The following is a 20,201-nucleotide window of genomic DNA, read 5'->3' on the forward strand; positions in this document are numbered from 1 at the left end:
CGTGGGACACCCAAAGATTCACGGCCTTAATTCATACATTGATTCCAAGTGAGAACTATCATTACCAAACAATGAACCTTTTAAATATAGTGAAAGTGTCTGATTGGTCTGGCATAATGCAGAAAAAAATTAAAAGCTATGAACATATTTCAGTCCAGTAATTATGATTGTGAGCTGAAAGAGGTCTCAGTACTGTACCGTGATGGTAATGCACCATGATTAGCCCTGCATGCATTGGCGAGTCCTGTGACTGTGATATTGTTACCCTGTGCAACATTATTACATGTTGTAATTTGAAGCTTGCGATGCTGTGTGGGAAGAAACTCATTGACAGTATTTGGCACGCGACTGTGCCAGTAGTCCATTTGTATATCACAGCCGCCGCTCTGAGTCAGTAGTCAGTGTATTTGTTAGTCGAGCTTGTAATAATCAGTCAGTCCTTCGCTACTTCATCAGCATCATTAGATGTTTTTACATAATTCCGCCATATGAAATTACCTTAATGCTTGTAAAGGTTTGCTGCCGCATTGTGCTTCATTACCTTGGGACATTGGTCATTTCATTTCAAGGGTCTGATTTTCATTAACTGTTCTGCCCTCTGTCCGCCCCCTCTCCTAACACATGAGTAGAATGAAAGCTTGCCTACCTACTGCCATCTGGCTGCCAACTAGACCTTTGGGCTGCTTAAAGGCACAAATGCGCTTTGCGGAAGGCAAAGTTGCACTTCTGGAGATGTTTTCTGAGCCAGGCCAGAGGGAGTGAGTGACGTGTCCCAAAGCATGGCCATATGGGAACAGACTAGGAAAAAGAGATAGAGGTGTGACAGTCAAAAGGAACCTGAAAGAAAAGTCATCCAATGACTTCCAATAAATTAGATTTGTGTTAATCCGAGGCCTAGGGAGCAAAGGTGTGACAAAGTTGAAGCTTCATCTGCCAGTTTGGCTTATGGTAGACGAGCTGAAAAGAGCAGGAATGCCTTTTTCTCAACTACTGGATACATGATTTGTTACAGAGAGTGGTCTACTTCTAAAATAGCATCTGCTTGCATGTACTATTTCAGGAAGTTCTCTCTGGTGCCTTTATTCCTATTCTTATCCTCACTCTGCTCTAATTTGTTTTTTTATTTTTGCACAATTCCGCTCTTGCAAAATGTGCATGCATTTATCACTGCCGTGCGCTGACTGTTTAAGTGACAAAACTACAATACCACAATGTTTGAAAAGCGCAGGTCTGATTTGTATGCACTAATGCAGGGGTGTCCAAAGTGCATCCAGGGGTCCATTTGCAGCTCGCAGCTCGAGTTTTGTTGCCCCGCTGAACGTTGTTTAAATAATATTATCCATCCATCCATTTTCGTGGGGGGTCGTTGGAGCCTATCTCAGCTGCATTCGGGCGGAAGGCAGTGTATACCCTTGACAAGTCGCCATCTCATCGCAGGACCAACACAGATAGACAGACAACATTCACACTCACGTTCACACATTAGGGCCAATTTAGTGTTGCCAATCAACCTATCCCCAGGTGCATGTCTTTGGCGGTGGGAGGAAGCCGGAGTACCAGGAGGGAACCCACGCATTCACGGAGAGAACATGCAAACTCCACACAGAAAGATCCCGAGTCCGGGATTGAACCCACGACTGCTCAGGACCTTCGTGTTGTGATGCACATGCACTAACCCCTCCTCCATCGTGCTGCCCCCCAAATAATATAATATAATAAGAAAAATATTAAAAATGTCAGGGAAAAAAAGAGCAAAAAGAAGTAAAGTAATGACAAAAAACTGACATGTTGATATCAATTACAAATAACTAATAAGAATTACATGACACCAAGCTTTATTGTTAAATATATATTGTCTGTTTCTAAGTTTTTTTTTACAAACTAAAAAAACATGTCAATCATGAGTAGGATTGTAGTTATATTTGTAACTGTAGTGGTACCTTAGAGCAGTGGTTCTCAACCTTTTTTCAGTGATGTACCCCCTGTGAACATTTTTTTAATTCAAGTACCCCCTAATCAGAGCAAAGCATTTTTGGTTGAAAAAAAGAGATAAATAAGTAAATTACAGCACTATGTCATCAGTTTCTGATTTATTAAATTGTATAACAGTGCAAAATATTGCTCATTTGCAGTGGTCTTTCTTGAACTATTTGGAAAAAAAGATATACAATTACTAAAAACTTGTTGAAAAATAAACAAGTGATTCAATTAGAAATAATGATTTCTACACATAGAAGTAATCATCAACTTAAAGTGCCTTCTTTAGAGATTGTAATAGAGATCCATCTGGATTCATGAACTTAATTTGAAACATTTCTTCACATAAATAGAAATCTTTAACATCAATATTTATGGAACATGTCCACAAAAAATCTAGCGGTCAACACTGAATATTGCATTGTTGCATTTCTTTTCACAGTTTCTGAACTTACATTCATATTCATTATTCAATAAATATATTTATAAATATATTTATAAATATATTTATAAAGGATTTTTTAATTGTTGCTATTTTTATAATATTTAAAAAAGATCTCACGTACCCCTTGGCATACCTTCAAGTACCCCCAGGGGTACGCCTACCCCATTTGAGTACCCCCATTTGAGAACCAAGGCCTTAGAGGGAACCTACTATGTATGTTGTCTTTTCTGACTAACACATGTTGTAAAAATGTTGGATACTCGTGTTAAACAATGCTATAACTTTAGACCTTAAAGTCTATGCATTTGCTGTAATGGATGCATCTGTTCACCAGGTTTTTAGTCTGGCTTCGTAATTACATTACAGGGAGGTCGAAGTACTTATCTAAACATTAACAGTGTACATTTTGATAAGACAAATTATAATACTTTTGGAGAGGTTAGGGTGTGGTTTTGTTTACAATATGAGAATGCCTCCACAATTGAACATCTTGCAGATAGATTGAAAAAATAGGCTATAAAAGTGACTGTGGAGCAAAATCGGCACAAGACCATATCCAATACATATTTTCTTGACAACAACGAATTGTTTTAATTGTAGATTACAATCATCTTGAGATACGAGCTGCCTCTCAGCTTTCTGTTGTGCTTTTAATTTGGGAGCATAATTTGAGTTACGAGCAATTTCCACCTTTAGGTGATGTAATTTTTATAACAGGCCCTTAACAGGCAGTTATTACACAAATAAGCGGTAGTAAATGGATGGATGGAGACAGTTATTGTATGCGTTTGAGCGCCGCTTAGAGATCAACACAATCCTGTCTTGCAACCATTAGAATGAAGAAAGTTAGTGTAAAGGAGAAGTTAGTGTAAAGGAGAGGAAGCGGAAGACCAAATCCTAGAACGTGCAACAATATGACAAACATTAATCCAGAAAAATATTTGAGAATCTAGTTTTGACGTGTGACAGTTTTTTCTCTCTAGGCTTGACTCAACAAACTGGTCGCTCGAGCATTATCTTTTGTACACAGAAATACATATCATACATATCACAAAACTGAATTCTCCAGTCCGGAACTCAAATATGTCCTTGTGAAACACAATATTTTCTATTGTTACACAAGGGAGACAGTGTTTCTTGAAGTCACGGGAGAAACATGCACCAAGTTCTATGAAAACAAGTCACTTATAACAAACCAATTATTTTTTGGTTTGTTATTTATTGTTATTTTATTTTATAGTCTGAAAGTGTGTTTTTATTTTTAAAATGCATGTTACATGTTAAAATTGTGGTGTTTTTGGATGGCAAAGCACGGAAATTGATTTCAGTTCATTTTAATGGGCGGGGCTGCTTTGCGATATGAGTGTTTTGTGTTGCTCGGTCGTGGAATGCAGTGTGCTCTTGAGTTGAGGAAATACTTTATGTTGAGCTCCTCTGGAACATAACAGATTGATTCACATTCTGGACACGTCATTAGGCACACCTAATGAGATACAGTTCAAGAGCTGTATCGAAATATTTTTTTTAATTGACACCGTGCTACCTTAGTAATTCTTCACCGTTACAAAATGTCAGATAAAAACTCAACCATATGAAAACTAAATCCGTACAAAATATGATGATGAATTTCAGATACCCAACAATATAAATACTCAAAACATTTTATAAAGAATAATTATCGTTGTTATATACAGAAAATAATGGAACGTCATATGGACGTGACCTTCGTACATTGCTACAAGTTCTTTCCTTAATTCAATAGAATTTTCTTCTTTAACAACGTGCTGGTACTAGCAACTCGATAAAAGTCACAGAGACTGAGACAACAAGACATAAGACTTTTTGTATGGGCACTCATTTCAGCAGAATGATACGTGGGCAAACGGATTGGTTTGTGACGCCCAGTGTTTGGCCGCAGGATACCAGAGAAGCAAAAAATTACCAAAGGTTTCGTTGAAAAGCGAACCAAATGCAAAGTGGGGTGAGGTAACGCTTTAACATGGTTTGAATGAGCTTTTCTTTAGCTACATGAGAGAAAAAAAATCAGAAACAGCTCTCAGCTCAGTTCGAAAACAAAGGCAACAACAATAACAAACACTGATAACATGCAATCAAATATCCAAGCTGTATATTATGGTATTATCTCTATTCAATTGATCAATGTTTATTTATATAGCCCTAAATCACAAGTGTCTCAAAGGGCTGCACACCCCACAACAACATCAGATCCCAACCAGATCCCACACCAGGGCAAGGAAAAACTCAACCCAATGGGATGACAACGAAAAACCCCGGAGAGGACCGCGGACGTGGGGAGCCCCCTAGGGAGACCGGTGCACACAACAGTGAGAGTCCAGCTCACAGTGGGACCAGCAGGAGACCATACCGAGCGGAGACAGGTCAGCAGCGCAGAAATGTCCCCAAACGAGGCGAGCGGTCCACCTTGGGACCCGTCTTTGGACAGCCAGCACTTTATCCGCGGCCACCGAACATATGCCCCTTCCCCCTCCACGAAGGGGGAGGGGGCATATGACTAAGATAAGATGTGGTCAGTAGGAGTGGTTATATTGTTTGTTTCCTTGCTGAGTACAATAAACCTGAATAGATCTTTAACCAGTGTTTAGAAATCCATCCATCCATCCATTTTCTACTGCTGGTCCCTCATCGCAGGGCCAACACAGATAGACAGACAACATTCGCACTCACATTCACACACTAGGGCCAATTTAGTGTTGCCAATCAACCTATCTCCAGGTGCATGTCTTTGGAAAATTACTTTGAAAAAACAATTTATTATAGGTAATTGTTACTTTGCCAACAAAGTAATTGAATTACTCTCAGAAGTAATATTTAATTAATGTAGTTAATTAAATTAAATTAGTTAATGAGGCGGTATAGTTCGGTTGGTAGAGTGACCATGCTAGCAACTTGAGGGTTGCAGGTTTGATCCCTGCTTCCACCATCCTAGTCACTGCCGTTGTGTCCTTGGGCAAGACACTTTACCCACCTGCTCCCAGTGCCACCCACACTGGTTTAAATGAAACTTAGATATTGGGTTTCACAATGTAAAGCGCTTTGAGTCACTAGAGAAAAAGCGCTATATAAATGTAATTCACTTCACTTCACTTCACTTCACAATTACTAGTCAAAGTAATGATTGCATTACTTAAAATAAAACAAAAAAACACTTAAAGGAGTCATATGTAGTAATGTGGCCAGAAATTGTACTATGCAAAACAAAAGTCAAACTGAACTGGTTACAAAGTAAACACAAACAAAATGCTGGATGATAGCAAAAACTTACGGCATCCACAAAGTACATCCGTACATGCCATGACAATCAACAATGTCCACACAAAGAAGAATAGCAACAACTTAAACATCCTTGCTTGCTAACAGAAAGCCGGTGCGGGTAATAGCGCAGAAAGCAAGACGTGAAACTGCTACAGGAAAACACCAACAAAACAGGAAGGCCCACCAAAATAACAGCGCAAGACAATAACTAAAGCACTACACACATTAAAACACAAACAAACTCAAAATAAGGCAGGACGACCTGGTGGGGGTTTATTTTTTAACGTTTTCTGCTGGTGGTGTGCCTCTGTATATTTTAATGAAAAAAATGTGCCTTACCCCAAATAATGTTGAAAAAGGGACAAGCGCTAAAAAAATGGATCGATGGAACACTGGTCTATGTTACTGACTTTTAGCTGCATGCATATCTGCTCCTTCTTGTGTTAAAGGCCCACTGACACCCACTACTACCGACCACGCAGTCTGATAGTTTATATATCAATTATGAAATATTAACATTGCAACACATGCAGCCTTTTTAGTTTACTAAATTGCAATTTGAAATTTTCCGCAAAGTGTCCTGTTGAAAACGTTGCGGTATGATGACACGTGCGTTTGACGTCTCGGGTTGTAACAGACATTTTTTTCAAGCCCGATCCAAGCTATAAGTAGTCTGCTTTAATCGCATAATTACACAGTATTCTGGACATCTGTGTTGCTGAATCTTTTGCAATTTGTTAAATTAATAATGGAGACATCAAAGTGGAAAGATGAGGGTGGGAAGCGATGTTTTGCGGCTGCCTTTAGCCACACAAACACAGCCGGTGTTTCCTTGTTTACATTCCCGAAGGTGAAGCTTTACTATGGAACAGAGTGGTCAAGCAAACATGGTTCCCGACCACATGTCAACCGGCAGGTTTCGGTGAGAAAACTGTGGTAATAAGTCGGCTCGTACCGTAGTAATGAGTGGAGATTGCGTCCTCCTGCAGCTGCTGCGGACTATTACCTCCTCCCACCGGAGACACTGGCGGTCACCACACCTGTGGCCACACCCCTCCGACTTTCAGGTACCATATATTCTCACTAAAACACTCGTAACACAATAAGCAGGTAAAGGATTTTCCAGAATTATCCTAGTAAATGTGTCTAATAACATTTGAATCACTCCCACTGTCCTTGCATTTTTTTTTCTAGTCTTTCACTCTGACTACTGTCATCCACAAATCTTTCATCATCGCTCAAATTAATGGGGAAATTGTCGCTTTCTTGGTCCGAATCGCTCTAGCAGCTGGGGGCTATTATTGTAAACAATGTGAGGAGCCCTCGCACCGGTGACATCACTTGCACATCGCCTGCTACTTCCGGTAAAGGCAAGGCTTTTTTATTAGCGACCAAAAGTTGCGAACTTTATCGTCGATGTTCTCTACTAAATCCATCCATTTTTTACCGCTTATTCCCTTTTGGGGCCGCAGACAACATTCCCACACACATTCACACTACTAAATCCTTTCAGCAAAAATATGGCAATATCGCGAAATGATCAAGTATGACACATAGAAAGGACCTGCTATCCCCGTTTGAATAAGAAAATCTCATTTCAGTAGGCCTTTAAATATCATGAAAAGACTCTTACCTGGGGCAGCACGGTGAGAGAGAGGTGGTTAGTGCGTCTGCCTCACAATACGAAGGTCCTGAGTAGTCCTGGGTTCAATCCTGGGCTCATAATCTTTCCGTGTGGAGTTTGCATGTCCTCCCCGTGACTGCGTAGGTTCCCTCCGGGTACTCCGGCTTCCTCCCACTTCCAAAGACATGCACCTGGGGATAGGTTGATTGGCAACACTAAATTGGCCCTAGTGTGTGAATGTGAGTGTGAATGTTGTCTGTCTATCTGTGTTGGCCCTGGGATAAGGTGGCAACTTGTCCATGGTGTACTCCGCCTTCTGCCTGATTGTAGCTGAGATAGGCACCAGCGCCCCCCGCGACCCTAAAAGGAAATACGCGGTAGAAAATGGATGGATGGACTCTTACCTGCACGTCGCCCTCCTGTCTCCTGAATCTTGGGGTCACAACTATCGCAGCAAGTAATTTAAAAACACAAAAAATACACATTTTGTGACCTGAATTTTTAAATAAATTTAAAAAATAAATAAAAGAAACATTTTGGCTATTGACTCTGGTCAGTTTTTTTTTGGAGATATAAATACATTTTTGACAGTGTCAGTCAAAATGTAGCAGGTGATTGGATTTTAGGGGCGGTCCTAGTGTTGTGTCCTGCGTGTGAAACAATGGAAGTTGAAGCTGAACTCCAGAGAGGCTGTTCCAGCTCCTGACGCTAGGAGCTGTCCGCGGTGCTGAAGGCAGGCTGTCTCCTCTCCAATGTGCCGCCAGCTCGCACTCTCTCCTCTCACTGAGCGTCCGAATTAAACAAGGACCTCCGCGGTCTACTTGATCCATGGCCGCTGTCCTCGCACAGACAATTCCACGCGGAAGTCAAGCAGCGAAGCGTTAAGGATTCAACTTTGCTTTTTTGGTTTTTAAACGCCTGATCGTCTCGACTTGCTTTTTTTTTGTTGTTGTTAGTGCGGTTTCCTCTTTCTCCTTCTCCGACACAAGGACGTCATTCTGCCGCTCGGCGACCTCCACTTTGGGAACATTTGAAGAGCATGAGAGTGTCTTGCACGGCGAAGAGCATGTTGGCGCTTTGTCTTCTTGCAGCTGCCGTGACCACGACCCACGGACGAGGTAAGAACTTGCGTGCACTTTTGTGTGAAACAAAGGCCAGGCAGAAGGTCGTCCAGGTCTACAAGTGTGCCAGGGGCGATATCAACGCACTGCACGCACTTTCTTCTTTTTTTTTTTTGCCTTAACAACATTGTAAACTAAGCAGGAAACCACATTACAGAATCGCAAAACTGTTAAAAGGCATTATCAGCCAATAATAATTAAAAAAACAAAACGTGATTATACCCGGAAATTAAATAAATGTCACAGTAAAAGTAAAGGAACACTCCTGCAAAGCACATATACTGCACATAACTTACTACTGCTGTAAAATGTTTGAACATTTTAATCAATATTATTAACTATTAAATAGACGTTTTTATTATGATAAGTATTTAACTTAGCAAGAAAGAGTATATTCATTAAAAAAAAGAAGATTATAAATGTACTCAACATGTTTCAATAAATACCTTTAACATGTTTTTTTAACATTTATCCACAAAAATGTGACATAGAGTGTAAAGAAAAGTTCCTGCAGAGTATGTTTAATGTTGGTCTGCGTGGCAAATAGTCCGTCATGTAGACAATATTTTTTAGTGCTTCCATTTGAACTTGTTTGCTTCTTCTGCCTGTCCTTACCGCATCAACCGCTCATTTGCGCATGTGCGACGCTAACACTGCTTGGACAAACTGCCCGAAATGGATCAGCGAGTCGCTCTTTACTGCAAAATTGGTTCCTCTGACTATTTTTATGGTGTATCATTTCGTGTTCATTTTCACAGCCCTAATTATTAATTTTAATTATGACCATGCTGATTGTAATCGACTTTTGAAGTGTACAGCGACTTCCACATAACAGTAAAACACTTTACTTTTTGTCACTCGGTGCAATGTTTACCACACACTGAGCCTCTTTAATAAAGCACAATAACACCCCAGCTATTTTTGTGACCAAAAATCAATTAAACACTTCAACTTTGCTATGTGATCAATTTGTCGTGTGAGCATTTGTAGGATGATTGGGGTGGAGAAAAACGCGACTTATTTGGGCGCTGAGGTCTGTGTGACAGACGGTGTTCGGTAATAAGACTCTAATCCTCAGGAATTGCTGAAGATTATTGACCAAGCTGTTTGACACAGTTGAGTGCTTGTGGGAAGTGGCGGTGGATTCATGCACAGTGGCCTTGTCCTAATTATTTTTGTATTGTGCATCTGCCCTCTCTCCATTCTGACAACCTGCTCTCTGATACAGCGAAACCCTCTCAATTTGTTTTTCTTTTTTCAGGCTTTGCTATATAGCATGATATAATGAAGCCTGCATGGTTCCGTATATACCAGCAGAGTTAAATACGAAAATAATACTGAGGCAGTCAATATAAGGCACTTCTAATTATAAAACATATGTTTCCTCCTAAACTTACTGAAAACTACTGTGAACTATAATAAAGAAATTCCACATTGGTTATTATGTTTGCAAAAGCAGAATATTGGATATATCTCATGCTGATATACGTAATGTTGTGGACAGTGAATGCATCATTTCCTTGGTGCTTTTTGTCCCCTTGTTTTGATTTTATAGAAGGCTGTGGGTTCATGTCGAAAATGACCAAGGGGGGAAAAAGTAGGCTCCCGGTGATTACAATAAGAACTGCGAAATGAATTCATATTGTGTTGGCTGTTTCATTCGCTCTATCTCAGCCCATCTGAAATGAGGTGCAATTCTAGCACAGCGCCTGCCACAGTATGTTTCAGTATCAACAAAACATCCGCTGATTGAATATCAGGTGGAGGGAATTTTCTCCATCGCTTTCTCGAGAGTTTCTACATAAGTAATGTGCCAAGGCAATCATTGCCGTTACTGCCCTTAGCAGATATTTTATATTATTTAACTATTTGATTTAGTAATGCAGAGCTGGCAATGTAGATGTGGGAATAATTGAGTGTTTTCAGCCCCAACAACACACCTGCACTGTGCGCTCGGTGCTCAAAACTCCTGGGAGGAGGAAGAAAAGCAGCAATAAACTATTTTTAGAGCTAAAACATCAAATTGTACAGCTTCCATTAGTGAATTTGCTGCTGAGCCAGCAAACGCACACGTCTTAGTCGATCCTTCAAGGTCTGTTATTGTTTTAATTATTAATCCTCAAGGTTTTGATGTGTTCACAGAGGAAGGAGTGCAGGTTTTTGTTGGGATGTGGTCTTTGCCTGTTGTCAACTTGCCTTAATGTGGTACATTGCAAAATCCGTTGTTGAAAATATTGAGAAAGGTAATGTGCACGAAGACGTTGTTACGTTTGTGGCTGGAAATTAAGATATCATGTGCCGATGATTATTTTAGTAAGTGATCTATCTTTGTATTATTTTTATTTAAGAATTTGGTCTTATATGGTATATTAGGCTTCCTTTTGCCATTGCATGATTAATGATTATTATCCGCTGCCCGGATCGTTTGTTATGTGGACTTTTTAATTTCTTTGTGCACTTCCTGGTTTATTCTGTCACCATGGTTACCTATAAGTTTCACCTGTTCCTTGCTTTTGACGCACACCTGTTGTAAATTACTGTCCCTTATTTAAGCCTGCCTTGTCCGTTGTTTCGACCTCGCATCCTAGCCTTGTTTCCCACAACAAAGTGACGACGCTATCTCCCGACTTTGGTAAATCCGTTTGGTACTTGTTAGCTTCCACGCTATTCCTGCGTTTAGTCCTGTAGCTTCCATGCTAGCTCTTTTGGTTTGTCTTCTCTGCCTAGCACAAGTGTTTCTGTTCTTAGTCTGTTTTTAGTTTAAATAAACCAGCATTTCTTACCTTTAAGCTGTGTGCAATGATTTCACAAAAATTATGCAATAACTAATAAGATTGCTGCCCACTTTTTTTTTTCTTTCTTTTTTTCTTTTTTTTTTAAGAAATTAACAATAATTACAGCAAGTGTCATACAGTATAGGAAAATAATAAAAATCAATATAGGGGCAAGAGAGAGAGAAAAACAAAAAACCAAAAAACACTCATCTCTATACTCTGATGCATGGATGGACAGCAAATCGTACTCATCATAACTGTACAGCATATCATACACATTCTTTCATTATTGCACTTATTCAATATCGACATACATTTTATTCATATCATGTCATCTTCATCAATTCTTATATTACGGTATAAAATATAACATTCACAACATTTTTATCAGGGATGTTCCAATCAGGGTTTTATCATCCACGAGTGATTTCAGTCGATACCAATACAGATACCGATCAGATGTTACATTACATATAAAACTGTTAGATTGTTAATATGGACATAGATTTTATACAACAAGCTACATATTTAATGAAAGTTAATTACTGTAATTTTACATGAATTTGAAATTAATTTGAAAATACAGAAAATGTTATGTATAATTAATTTGGTATTTTTCTGTAAAAAAATTGAAATATACATAGTTTGTCAATACTGGCATATTACTTAAAATAACAGGCGGTTTGTTTATTTAAAGATAATGTCTTCAATTCTACAGTTTTATAACCTATTTAAAAAAAATAGAAAAAATACTAGAAATGTAGAGTAAATTAACCATAAAAATAGGATTTTTTTTTTTACGGTGTATCGAAACGGTGCCCAATTCCCCACATAGACAGTGTGGATTAAGGCATGTAAATCTATTATTTTGATCACTTATTTGTATTTGTTGTCGCCTTGCTCCATTTTTACTTCACAACTGATATGGTTCACATTATGAACAATAAAGAAACAAGAAACAATCGCCCCTTTCCGGACTTTCCAGCTCTTCCAACTTCATGCTCTTTGAGAATTTTCTCAAGCATCTTAAAGAAAACATCAGTAGACGCAAAAATAGAATACTAGCGGTTTACCTTCTTTTTATCTCATTTTTGAGCACCGGTTCTGCTCTTCTTTCTCCATTACCATTTCTCCCCTTGAGGGGTTCTCCTGATTTTCAGGATCGTATTGGTGGAAGTCTTTTATTCTCATCCAAACTCCAACCAAAACAATTATTTTTCAAGGTCGGAATCATTGAAATAATCACAGCAAATTACACTCCTTTTGCTTGGTCTGTCCCATTTTGTGCAATCAATTTGACTGAAGAGTTCCATATTTTCATCATAATTCCTATCATTTGGAAATTAATGCAGGCTGACCCCTTCTTTAGTTGTATTGCTACAACCTGCAACAATCCATCTGGCAGACATATTTAATCATTCCTTCAAATTTTGTGCGAAAATAACTTGAATCAAAATGAAGATGCAACCATAGCACCAGCTACACAATAGGACATTTCTCCAATCTTCTGTAGATGACATGTGGAGGTACCCCGCCCACATTTTGAAGCTCAAGAAGGGTGCTCCAAAATGTGCCAGAGCTCATCCGAAAACAGGCTTGTATCTATTTTGGGGAGAATTTCACCTGTAGACATACGTAGTAGGTCCAAAACTATGAAATGAGAGCCAATGTTGTCCGTATTAGAGTGGCACTTTACAGGGGGAAAATTGCAACATAAGTGAAAGCCCGTTTAGCATTAATATTTCAGACAAGAACCCCCCTGGATCCACCATTGAAGCTAAAAAACAATATTGGTTTAAGTCAAGCAAAGTATAATATGATTAAAGCCATGTAACATCACTCTCATGTTACTTACTCTTTTTGGGTAATTCTGGGAAACAATCTTTAAAAAGACAAAACATTAAATAAACCCATTAAAACAATCACATGTCGTTAAATCTTCATCGACATCTAATGTATCTTTCATTCTTAGTGTGGGGCGAGTTTCTGTCGGCCCTGGCGCGCCACTTTGCCGGTTCTTCTGCAGTTTAACGGCGTTCAGCCGAGCCTATTATCTTAATGCCGACGCATTATCTCTTCCAGTTAACAATGATCATCAGTGCGCTGGGAGTCGGAGAGAAAGACAAGCTTTATGCATCCTAAAGCCCATTAAATGAGTTATGAGCCCCTCGCAGTTGACGGAGCTCTCCATGACATTCCACTCAAGGTATGAAAAATGTGTCCAAGATGGGAAGGATGTAATTCACATGATAATGATAGTTTTTGTCTTAGTTGTTTAAGGGCAGAAGAGATTTCCTCATACTGGATGAACCATTAGTAGATTGACAAAAGGTTATTCATTACTTGGCCACATTGTACTTAAAGTAGGAACTATTTCATGCTAATACATTGCGGAATAATTATTTGTTACTCTGCTTACAGTCAGGGCCATCCCAAGCTAAATGAGGGGTCTGAGCAAAATTGCATTTGGAGGCCACGCTGACGATTACAACGTTTAACCCCACTTAATGTGACACAATTTTGATATTTTTTTTAAATCAAACTTAAATTCAAAACATATTTTTTGTGTAAAATAACTATTTTACCTTTATTAGAACATTCATTGACACACCTTTTGACAGTAACTCAATTGATTCCGGAGTAGGCCTTTCAATGCCACCAGAGCATTGGGACTCTGTGGGGAAATCTGCCATTTTATGCTTATCAGGGACAAAGCAGGAAGCAACTCGAAAAATATTTTAAAGAAAGCACCCTGTCAGTCATTATTTTACATTTTACATGCGCTTCTTCACACAAAGTGGGGCGCTTCGAGGACAACTTCTGATCTGCATATAAGGAAGGGCGACGTGGTAAACACAACTACATGGTCAAAGTCGAACGACGCAGATAGAATCTTCTTGCGTTGGGTCTTGGCATAAATAGTTAGATTCATTTAATGTGCAGCGAAGTTGAATTCCGAACTGTATATGTAGCACAGATTTTAGCACTAGTACAACATGAGAGGTGTCCTGGCTGTTATAGAATACTGAATCACCGTGGCGTTCTCCTTAAAAGGGAACTGCACTTTTTATTTTATTTTGCCTATCGTTTACAATCATTATGAGAGACAAGAACACATGTTGTTGTTTTTTTTTAATAGGATCTTAAAGATAATTAAAAAAAAACGCTTAGAACATTTGGCTAACAGGAGTTACCGTTGTAGCCTTCAAAGCCATCTAAGTCAACTTCAAAAGCCCTCCATCAACGTTTGTATACACACTGCAAGTCTATATATAACATAGTAATAGACACAATCAGAACAATAAGTAATATGTACAATATGTACCGTATTTTGATCATTTTAATCAATGCCGGTAAGACGATAGAGTGAGGTGAAAGCGACTCAAAGCTGTAAATGTGGAATTTGGAGACAAACTATTTCTACATAAATGGCATGCTTGCTGCAAATAAACCAGAACAAAACATCCCATGTCAGCTGGACCCAAGAGACAACTGTCCATCAAGTGAATCACACTTTATATTGATCATGATACACCCAGCACGTCCTGTGTGTATCATGAATAACAGCCTACTTTGTCTAGCTAGCTGTGTACGAACAAAACATGAAATGTGGGCTAATACTTTACAGATACTGTAATGTAATTGTTCATGTTTTTCAGTCAGTACAGATTGGTGTCCTATCACAGTGTCGTGCGTTACAAACTCAAACGTGTTTCGTGTTTACGTAGAAGCTAGCTTATCTCTTTCTGTAGTTGGCTTTTATGGCTAAAGTTCCTCTGTGTTCGTTCTTACCATAACAATGTTGCTACAGCTTGGTTATTATACAGGTTACATAACGTAAATTAAGTATTGTTGGCAGTTTCTAGTGCATTTTTAAAGTGATTTAGAGGTATAATTGATTGCTCCCATTAGCTGGATTGGTAACCAGCTTGATTGAGCCGATTTTTATGTTGGAAAGCGAAAAAAAACAAAAAACTTTTTCTTCATGTCTCTCATAATAATTGTGAACGATAGGTAACATTCCAAAAAAGTGCAATTCCCCTTTAATACAGGCCGGCAAACCCTTACAAATATTTTTGTAAATTTTGTGAATGGTCGAGTCTTACTTGCATTCCTTTAACATGCTTAAAATGATTTGTAATCAACCATTCCACAGATGGTCACTGACTAACTTGTGTTACAAGCTGGCACTCAGTTTGTAAAGAACAGATAGCCATTTTGCAACATTTAAGGGGTTTTTTATGCTCACAAATGTTCATTAAATCGTTGAGGTACGGGGATAAGGCAACATCATTTCTGCCCGGATAGATGGCTGCTTGGAGTGACGAGACCAATAATTTGAGGGGAGGCAATAAAAATCATGCAACACCTGTTTGTTGGATTGCTAGTGATTAACTTCATCAAGGGCTATTCAGCATATGTGTGCTGTCACAATTAGTTTAACTTTCCCAAGGCCTGTCGCTGGTAAATGAGTGTCATTATACCAGGATGCCCCCCCACCCTCCTTCAAGGCTGTGGCGCCCGCCTTCCTCAACCCCTCTCTGTGCTCGTCTCCATCTCTTTCACCGCCTCCTCGGTGGAGCTCCCAGTTTGGTTGAATGCGACTCATTTTCAACTCTTCATGTGCAAATGCCTCTCTCTCGTTCCCCCAGAATGTTCCATGCATCCTAATTTGAGTCTTCGCCACATGTTTTTCTCGCTTAAAAGCTTCATTTGTCAGAATGGGAAAAGGGATAAATTATCCAGTGATCCTTGTGAAGCTGTGAAAGTCGCCCACGACGAAATAGACCTTGACTGAATATTAGCAAGATCTCAAAAGACAATTTTTTAAGTAGAGACCATTAAGTTCAATTTACTGATTATGTAACATATTCCTTACCTTACTTTAGAAATTCAAAGCTAGCAGTGTGTATTCATTTGGTGTCTTTAATGACCACTTACACATTCATCCTTATCCCTTTTCTATACCACTTGTCCTCATTATAGGGTGGTAGATGAGCTATCAGCCTGTGTCAGTTGACTTCAGGTGAGGTGGAGCACACCCTCGACGGGCATTGACACGCACATTTACACCTATGCTTGTATTTGGTGTGTGGGAGGAAACCGAGGTACCCAAAAAAAACCACGCAAGTGCCTACAAAATGTCATTTACAGTACATACTGTCGCTGTCACAAAAAAGTGAATTTTCTTTAAAGGAATTACTTTAATCTATCCAGACTACAGCCATTTTTTGAATTCGTGATTAAAAATAATATTTAATATACTAAAGGACGGGACAGGGGAGCGAAGGCCAGTGGAGAATACAGGAGATTCGTCACTGCGAATGAGGAGGCGACCAGGCTGTGCGTGCCCATGATGGAGAGAGTCAGTACCTCCAGACAATCCAAACACCCAGAGATTGTAGCAGCACGAGGGATGGTGGAGGAAGCCCGCCTCAACTTTGAAAGGGAACCAACTGTGGAGAGGCGTGGCGAGCTGAATGAAGCCAAACAGTTTCTTTTCAGATGCTATGATACCATCAAAGGGGAAGAACTGATGGAGAGAGTGTGGAGGGTGCAGCCGGCGCAAGGTGAACAACAGTATGGGGAGTCCTGGAGGGTCATCAATGAGATGACGGGGCGGAAGAGAACCAAGGAGGGACAGGTGGAGGGACACAGCCCGGAGGAGAGGGTGACAACCTGGTCCAGTCATTTCAAAAGGCTGCTGGGAGAAACAGCAGACAGCGTAGGAAGAAGAAATACCATCAGTCCTCCCAAACCTGAACATCAACGATGGTCCCTTCACACTCTGAGTGCTCCCCAGGGCAAAAACCACAGTAAGAGGGGGAAAAAGCGCTGGCCTTGTCGGCATACTCCCAGAGGTCGTGAAAAACTGTGATCTCGATGACATCCTTCTAGATTTCTGCAACCTTGCTATGCTGAACAATCAGCTGCCTGATATGTGGACTCTATCAAACATCGTGCCAGTGCCCAAATCCGGAGACCTCTCGAAGCCAGACAACTACGAGGCATCAGCCTGACCTGTATCACTGCGAATGTCTACAACCGCATGATACTAAACAGGGTACGGCTTGCAATCGACCCTCACCTGAGAGTAAATCAGAACGGCTTTCGAGAAGGACGAACAATTACAGCCCGGATCTTGGCACTTAGGAGATTGATTGAGGAGGTGAGGAAAGACAACTTGACTGCAGTCCTATGCTTCATAGACTTCAGAAAGGCATTTCACTTGATACATCGAGGCACGATTGTGAAGATTTTGAAGGCATACAGCATTCCTCCGAACCTACTCCGAGCATTCGAGTCCATGTATGCAGGAACAAGGGCCAGGGTGGTGACCCCAGATGGCAACAGCGAGGAGTTTGACATCCTGGCTGGAGTTGTACAAGGGGATACTCTAGCCCCCTTCCTCACGACCTACAACGTTCCACCAGAACATCAACCTCTGGTAACAGCAGGAAAGAAGTTGAGGACTGGGCGCATGGGTCAACTTAACTGAGCAAGATATAAAAGTGAAGAAGGCACTTGCATGGAGGGCCCTGAACGGCATGACCGGTGTATGAAACTCCAACCTCCCCCGCCAATCAAACTCAGCTTTTCCTACGCGACAGTTGAGTTCTATGGCAGCGAATACTGGACCCTGAAGCCAACCCTGGAGAAGTCTCTGGATGGTTGCTACACCAGGATGCTGCGTGCAGTGCATAACATTAACAAGAGTGCGCACGTAACCAACAGAATCCTCTACAAGGGAATGCCAAGGGTGAGCGAGAAGATTGCTGTAAGGAGAATGAGACTAGCAGGACACTGCCAAAGGCATCAGGAGCTGCCAGCCAGCAAATTGGTGCTGTGGGGACCAACACATGGGCATCGGTCAAGATTACGTCCCACACTAACATACGTGGACATACTCAAGAAGGATGCAGGAGCTCAGAGCACCAAGGAACTGGCCAAATGTATGGAGAATCGGGATGACTGGAAGCAATGATGGAAGGCTCGTCAGAGGACAACCTAGAGAAATCCTCCTGAAACTAAATTTGCAAAATGTGTTCCCAGGTCTTTACAAAACGCAGAAATTATTTGACTTATTTCCATAAGAGTTTTGTTCGAACTTCTAAAACTTTTGTTCCAATCACAAAATGTGTGCACCGTACAGTAACCCTCTTTCAGACTGATCTACAAACACACTGCTTTGTCGAAAAAGGGGGTCAATCAATCGAATGTTTTAGATCAAATTAAAACATGCATAATGAAATATCTAATACAATCACCTATTTTTCAATTTACATTGAAATATTTCAACAGGTCCATAAGAAGTTGGAAGAGGCTGAGCTTGTCTTATTTTAACCCTTTTTAGATATAGGAAACCGAAATTATGTACTTTTATAGGTACAGACTACAGACTCATTTCTGTTGGGACTACGGACTGAGTACTGGGTACCATTAAATAAAATGGTACCAATTTTTAATGCACTTGGCAGGCAGAGGCATAGTCATAAAGACAATGTTCTGATTTTTTATGCCTTCGAAACAAGCATGTCTGGTAGAAAGGGCTCAAACATAAGGCTTCACATTTAAAGCCAGCGTGTTGCTAGTTTAGCGATTTTATATTGCAATTTCAACACCTCCACCTCAAAAATGTTATAAAGGCTATTTCCACACCGCAGGTCAATTCCAATTCGTTTGCCCATATGTGACCTATATCTGACTTTTTCAGGTTAGCGGGAACAGTAATATTCAGATATTTTTCAGATCCGACCCGGGATTCTTTAGTATATGGATATAGATCAGATATATATCCGATGCGACTCATTGGACCGATATGTTATCTGCCAAAGCAGACAGGTGTGAAAGTAAATGCTGCTCACAGGCTCAGAAAAGAGCCAGTGCAAAACTATGTTGTAGAAGTGATTCGAATATAGGACAAATTGTGTCAATGTCTTGCTGCTCCAGCTATGACTCATCACACACTTCAGTACAGACGTCACAAAAAGTACCTACAAACAGCTGTAGCCACAGTTTATTCCATAAGAAAGAATAATAAATGTCGACTGTGGTGGCACAAACCCCCTGAAATTGCCACAAATGCACCAGATCAGGGTTAGGGAACCTATGGCTCTAGAGCCGGATGTGGCTCTTTTGATGACTGCATCTGGCTCTCAGATAAATCTTAGCTGACCTTACTTAACACGATAAGTAATGAATAATTCCGCTGGTAATCACAGTGTTAAAAATAACGTTCAACATATAAAACATTCTCATGCATTTTAATCCATCCATCCGTTTTCTAGTGCACCTGTTCAACAAGTATTTAATTATTGGTTTGCTTAAAAATAATGTTATTAAAAGATGCGAGACTTAATATACTCTAAAAATGTTGGTCTTACTTATAAATGTACGTATTTAGTTGTATTCAGTGTTAAAGAAAAATATATGGCTCACATGGAAATACTTTTAAAAATATTTGGCTTTCATGGCTCTCTCAGCCAAAAAAGTTCCCGACCCCTGCACCAGATGGACACCTATGCAAATTTCACCCCCTGTGTTTATTTAAGTGTGATGTCATGCTTTGTACGTATGCAGGTTCCCTCAAAGAAGCGTTCTGTTCACAACAAACACACATACAGGTCAGGTATTTATTTTGCAATTTCAACAAGTACAATAAAAATGTGGATTTGACACAAAACACAAATTGAACATCAGAATATGCACTGTGAACCCAGCCTAAAGATGCATGATACAATCAAACAGCAATAAAGTACAATACTTACAGTATACACTCTTTGTAGGGCTCAACAAAAGACAAGACTGGCACATTCAACTTATTGGCAAATACTCTTTCCTGACTACAGCAACACACAGAGTATACACATTTAACAGTGTTATACATTAAAAAAATAAAAAATATTTACATTTATTACCACAGAACATCTACATTGGTCTCGTTGAATACTAATACTAATTGCTTT

At 39.9% G+C, this 20,201-nt stretch overlaps 1 protein-coding gene across 6 annotated transcripts in view; it reads left to right on the forward strand.

Moving 5' to 3' along the window:
• The first annotated feature begins 8,023 nt into the window (after positions 1 to 8,023).
• Positions 8,024 to 20,201, forward strand: part of LOC133551266 (seizure protein 6-like) — a 282,658-nt gene continuing 270,480 nt past the window's right edge. For 5 of the 6 annotated variants that reach the window (XR_009806459.1, XM_061897794.1, XM_061897797.1 and 2 more), the window contains exon 1: positions 8,025 to 8,458. Coding sequence is in view for 5 of the 6 variants with exons in the window: in XM_061897794.1 (XP_061753778.1) it covers positions 8,380 to 8,458 (79 nt within the window). In the remaining variant the exon portion in view is untranslated. Of the gene's footprint in view, positions 8,459 to 20,201 lie in introns of all 6 variants that reach the window. The other variant, XM_061897798.1, reaches the window with a different exon arrangement.

Source organism: Nerophis ophidion, linkage group LG04, assembly GCF_033978795.1.
Source record: "Nerophis ophidion isolate RoL-2023_Sa linkage group LG04, RoL_Noph_v1.0, whole genome shotgun sequence".
Classification (NCBI taxonomy): Eukaryota; Metazoa; Chordata; class Actinopteri; order Syngnathiformes; family Syngnathidae; genus Nerophis; species Nerophis ophidion.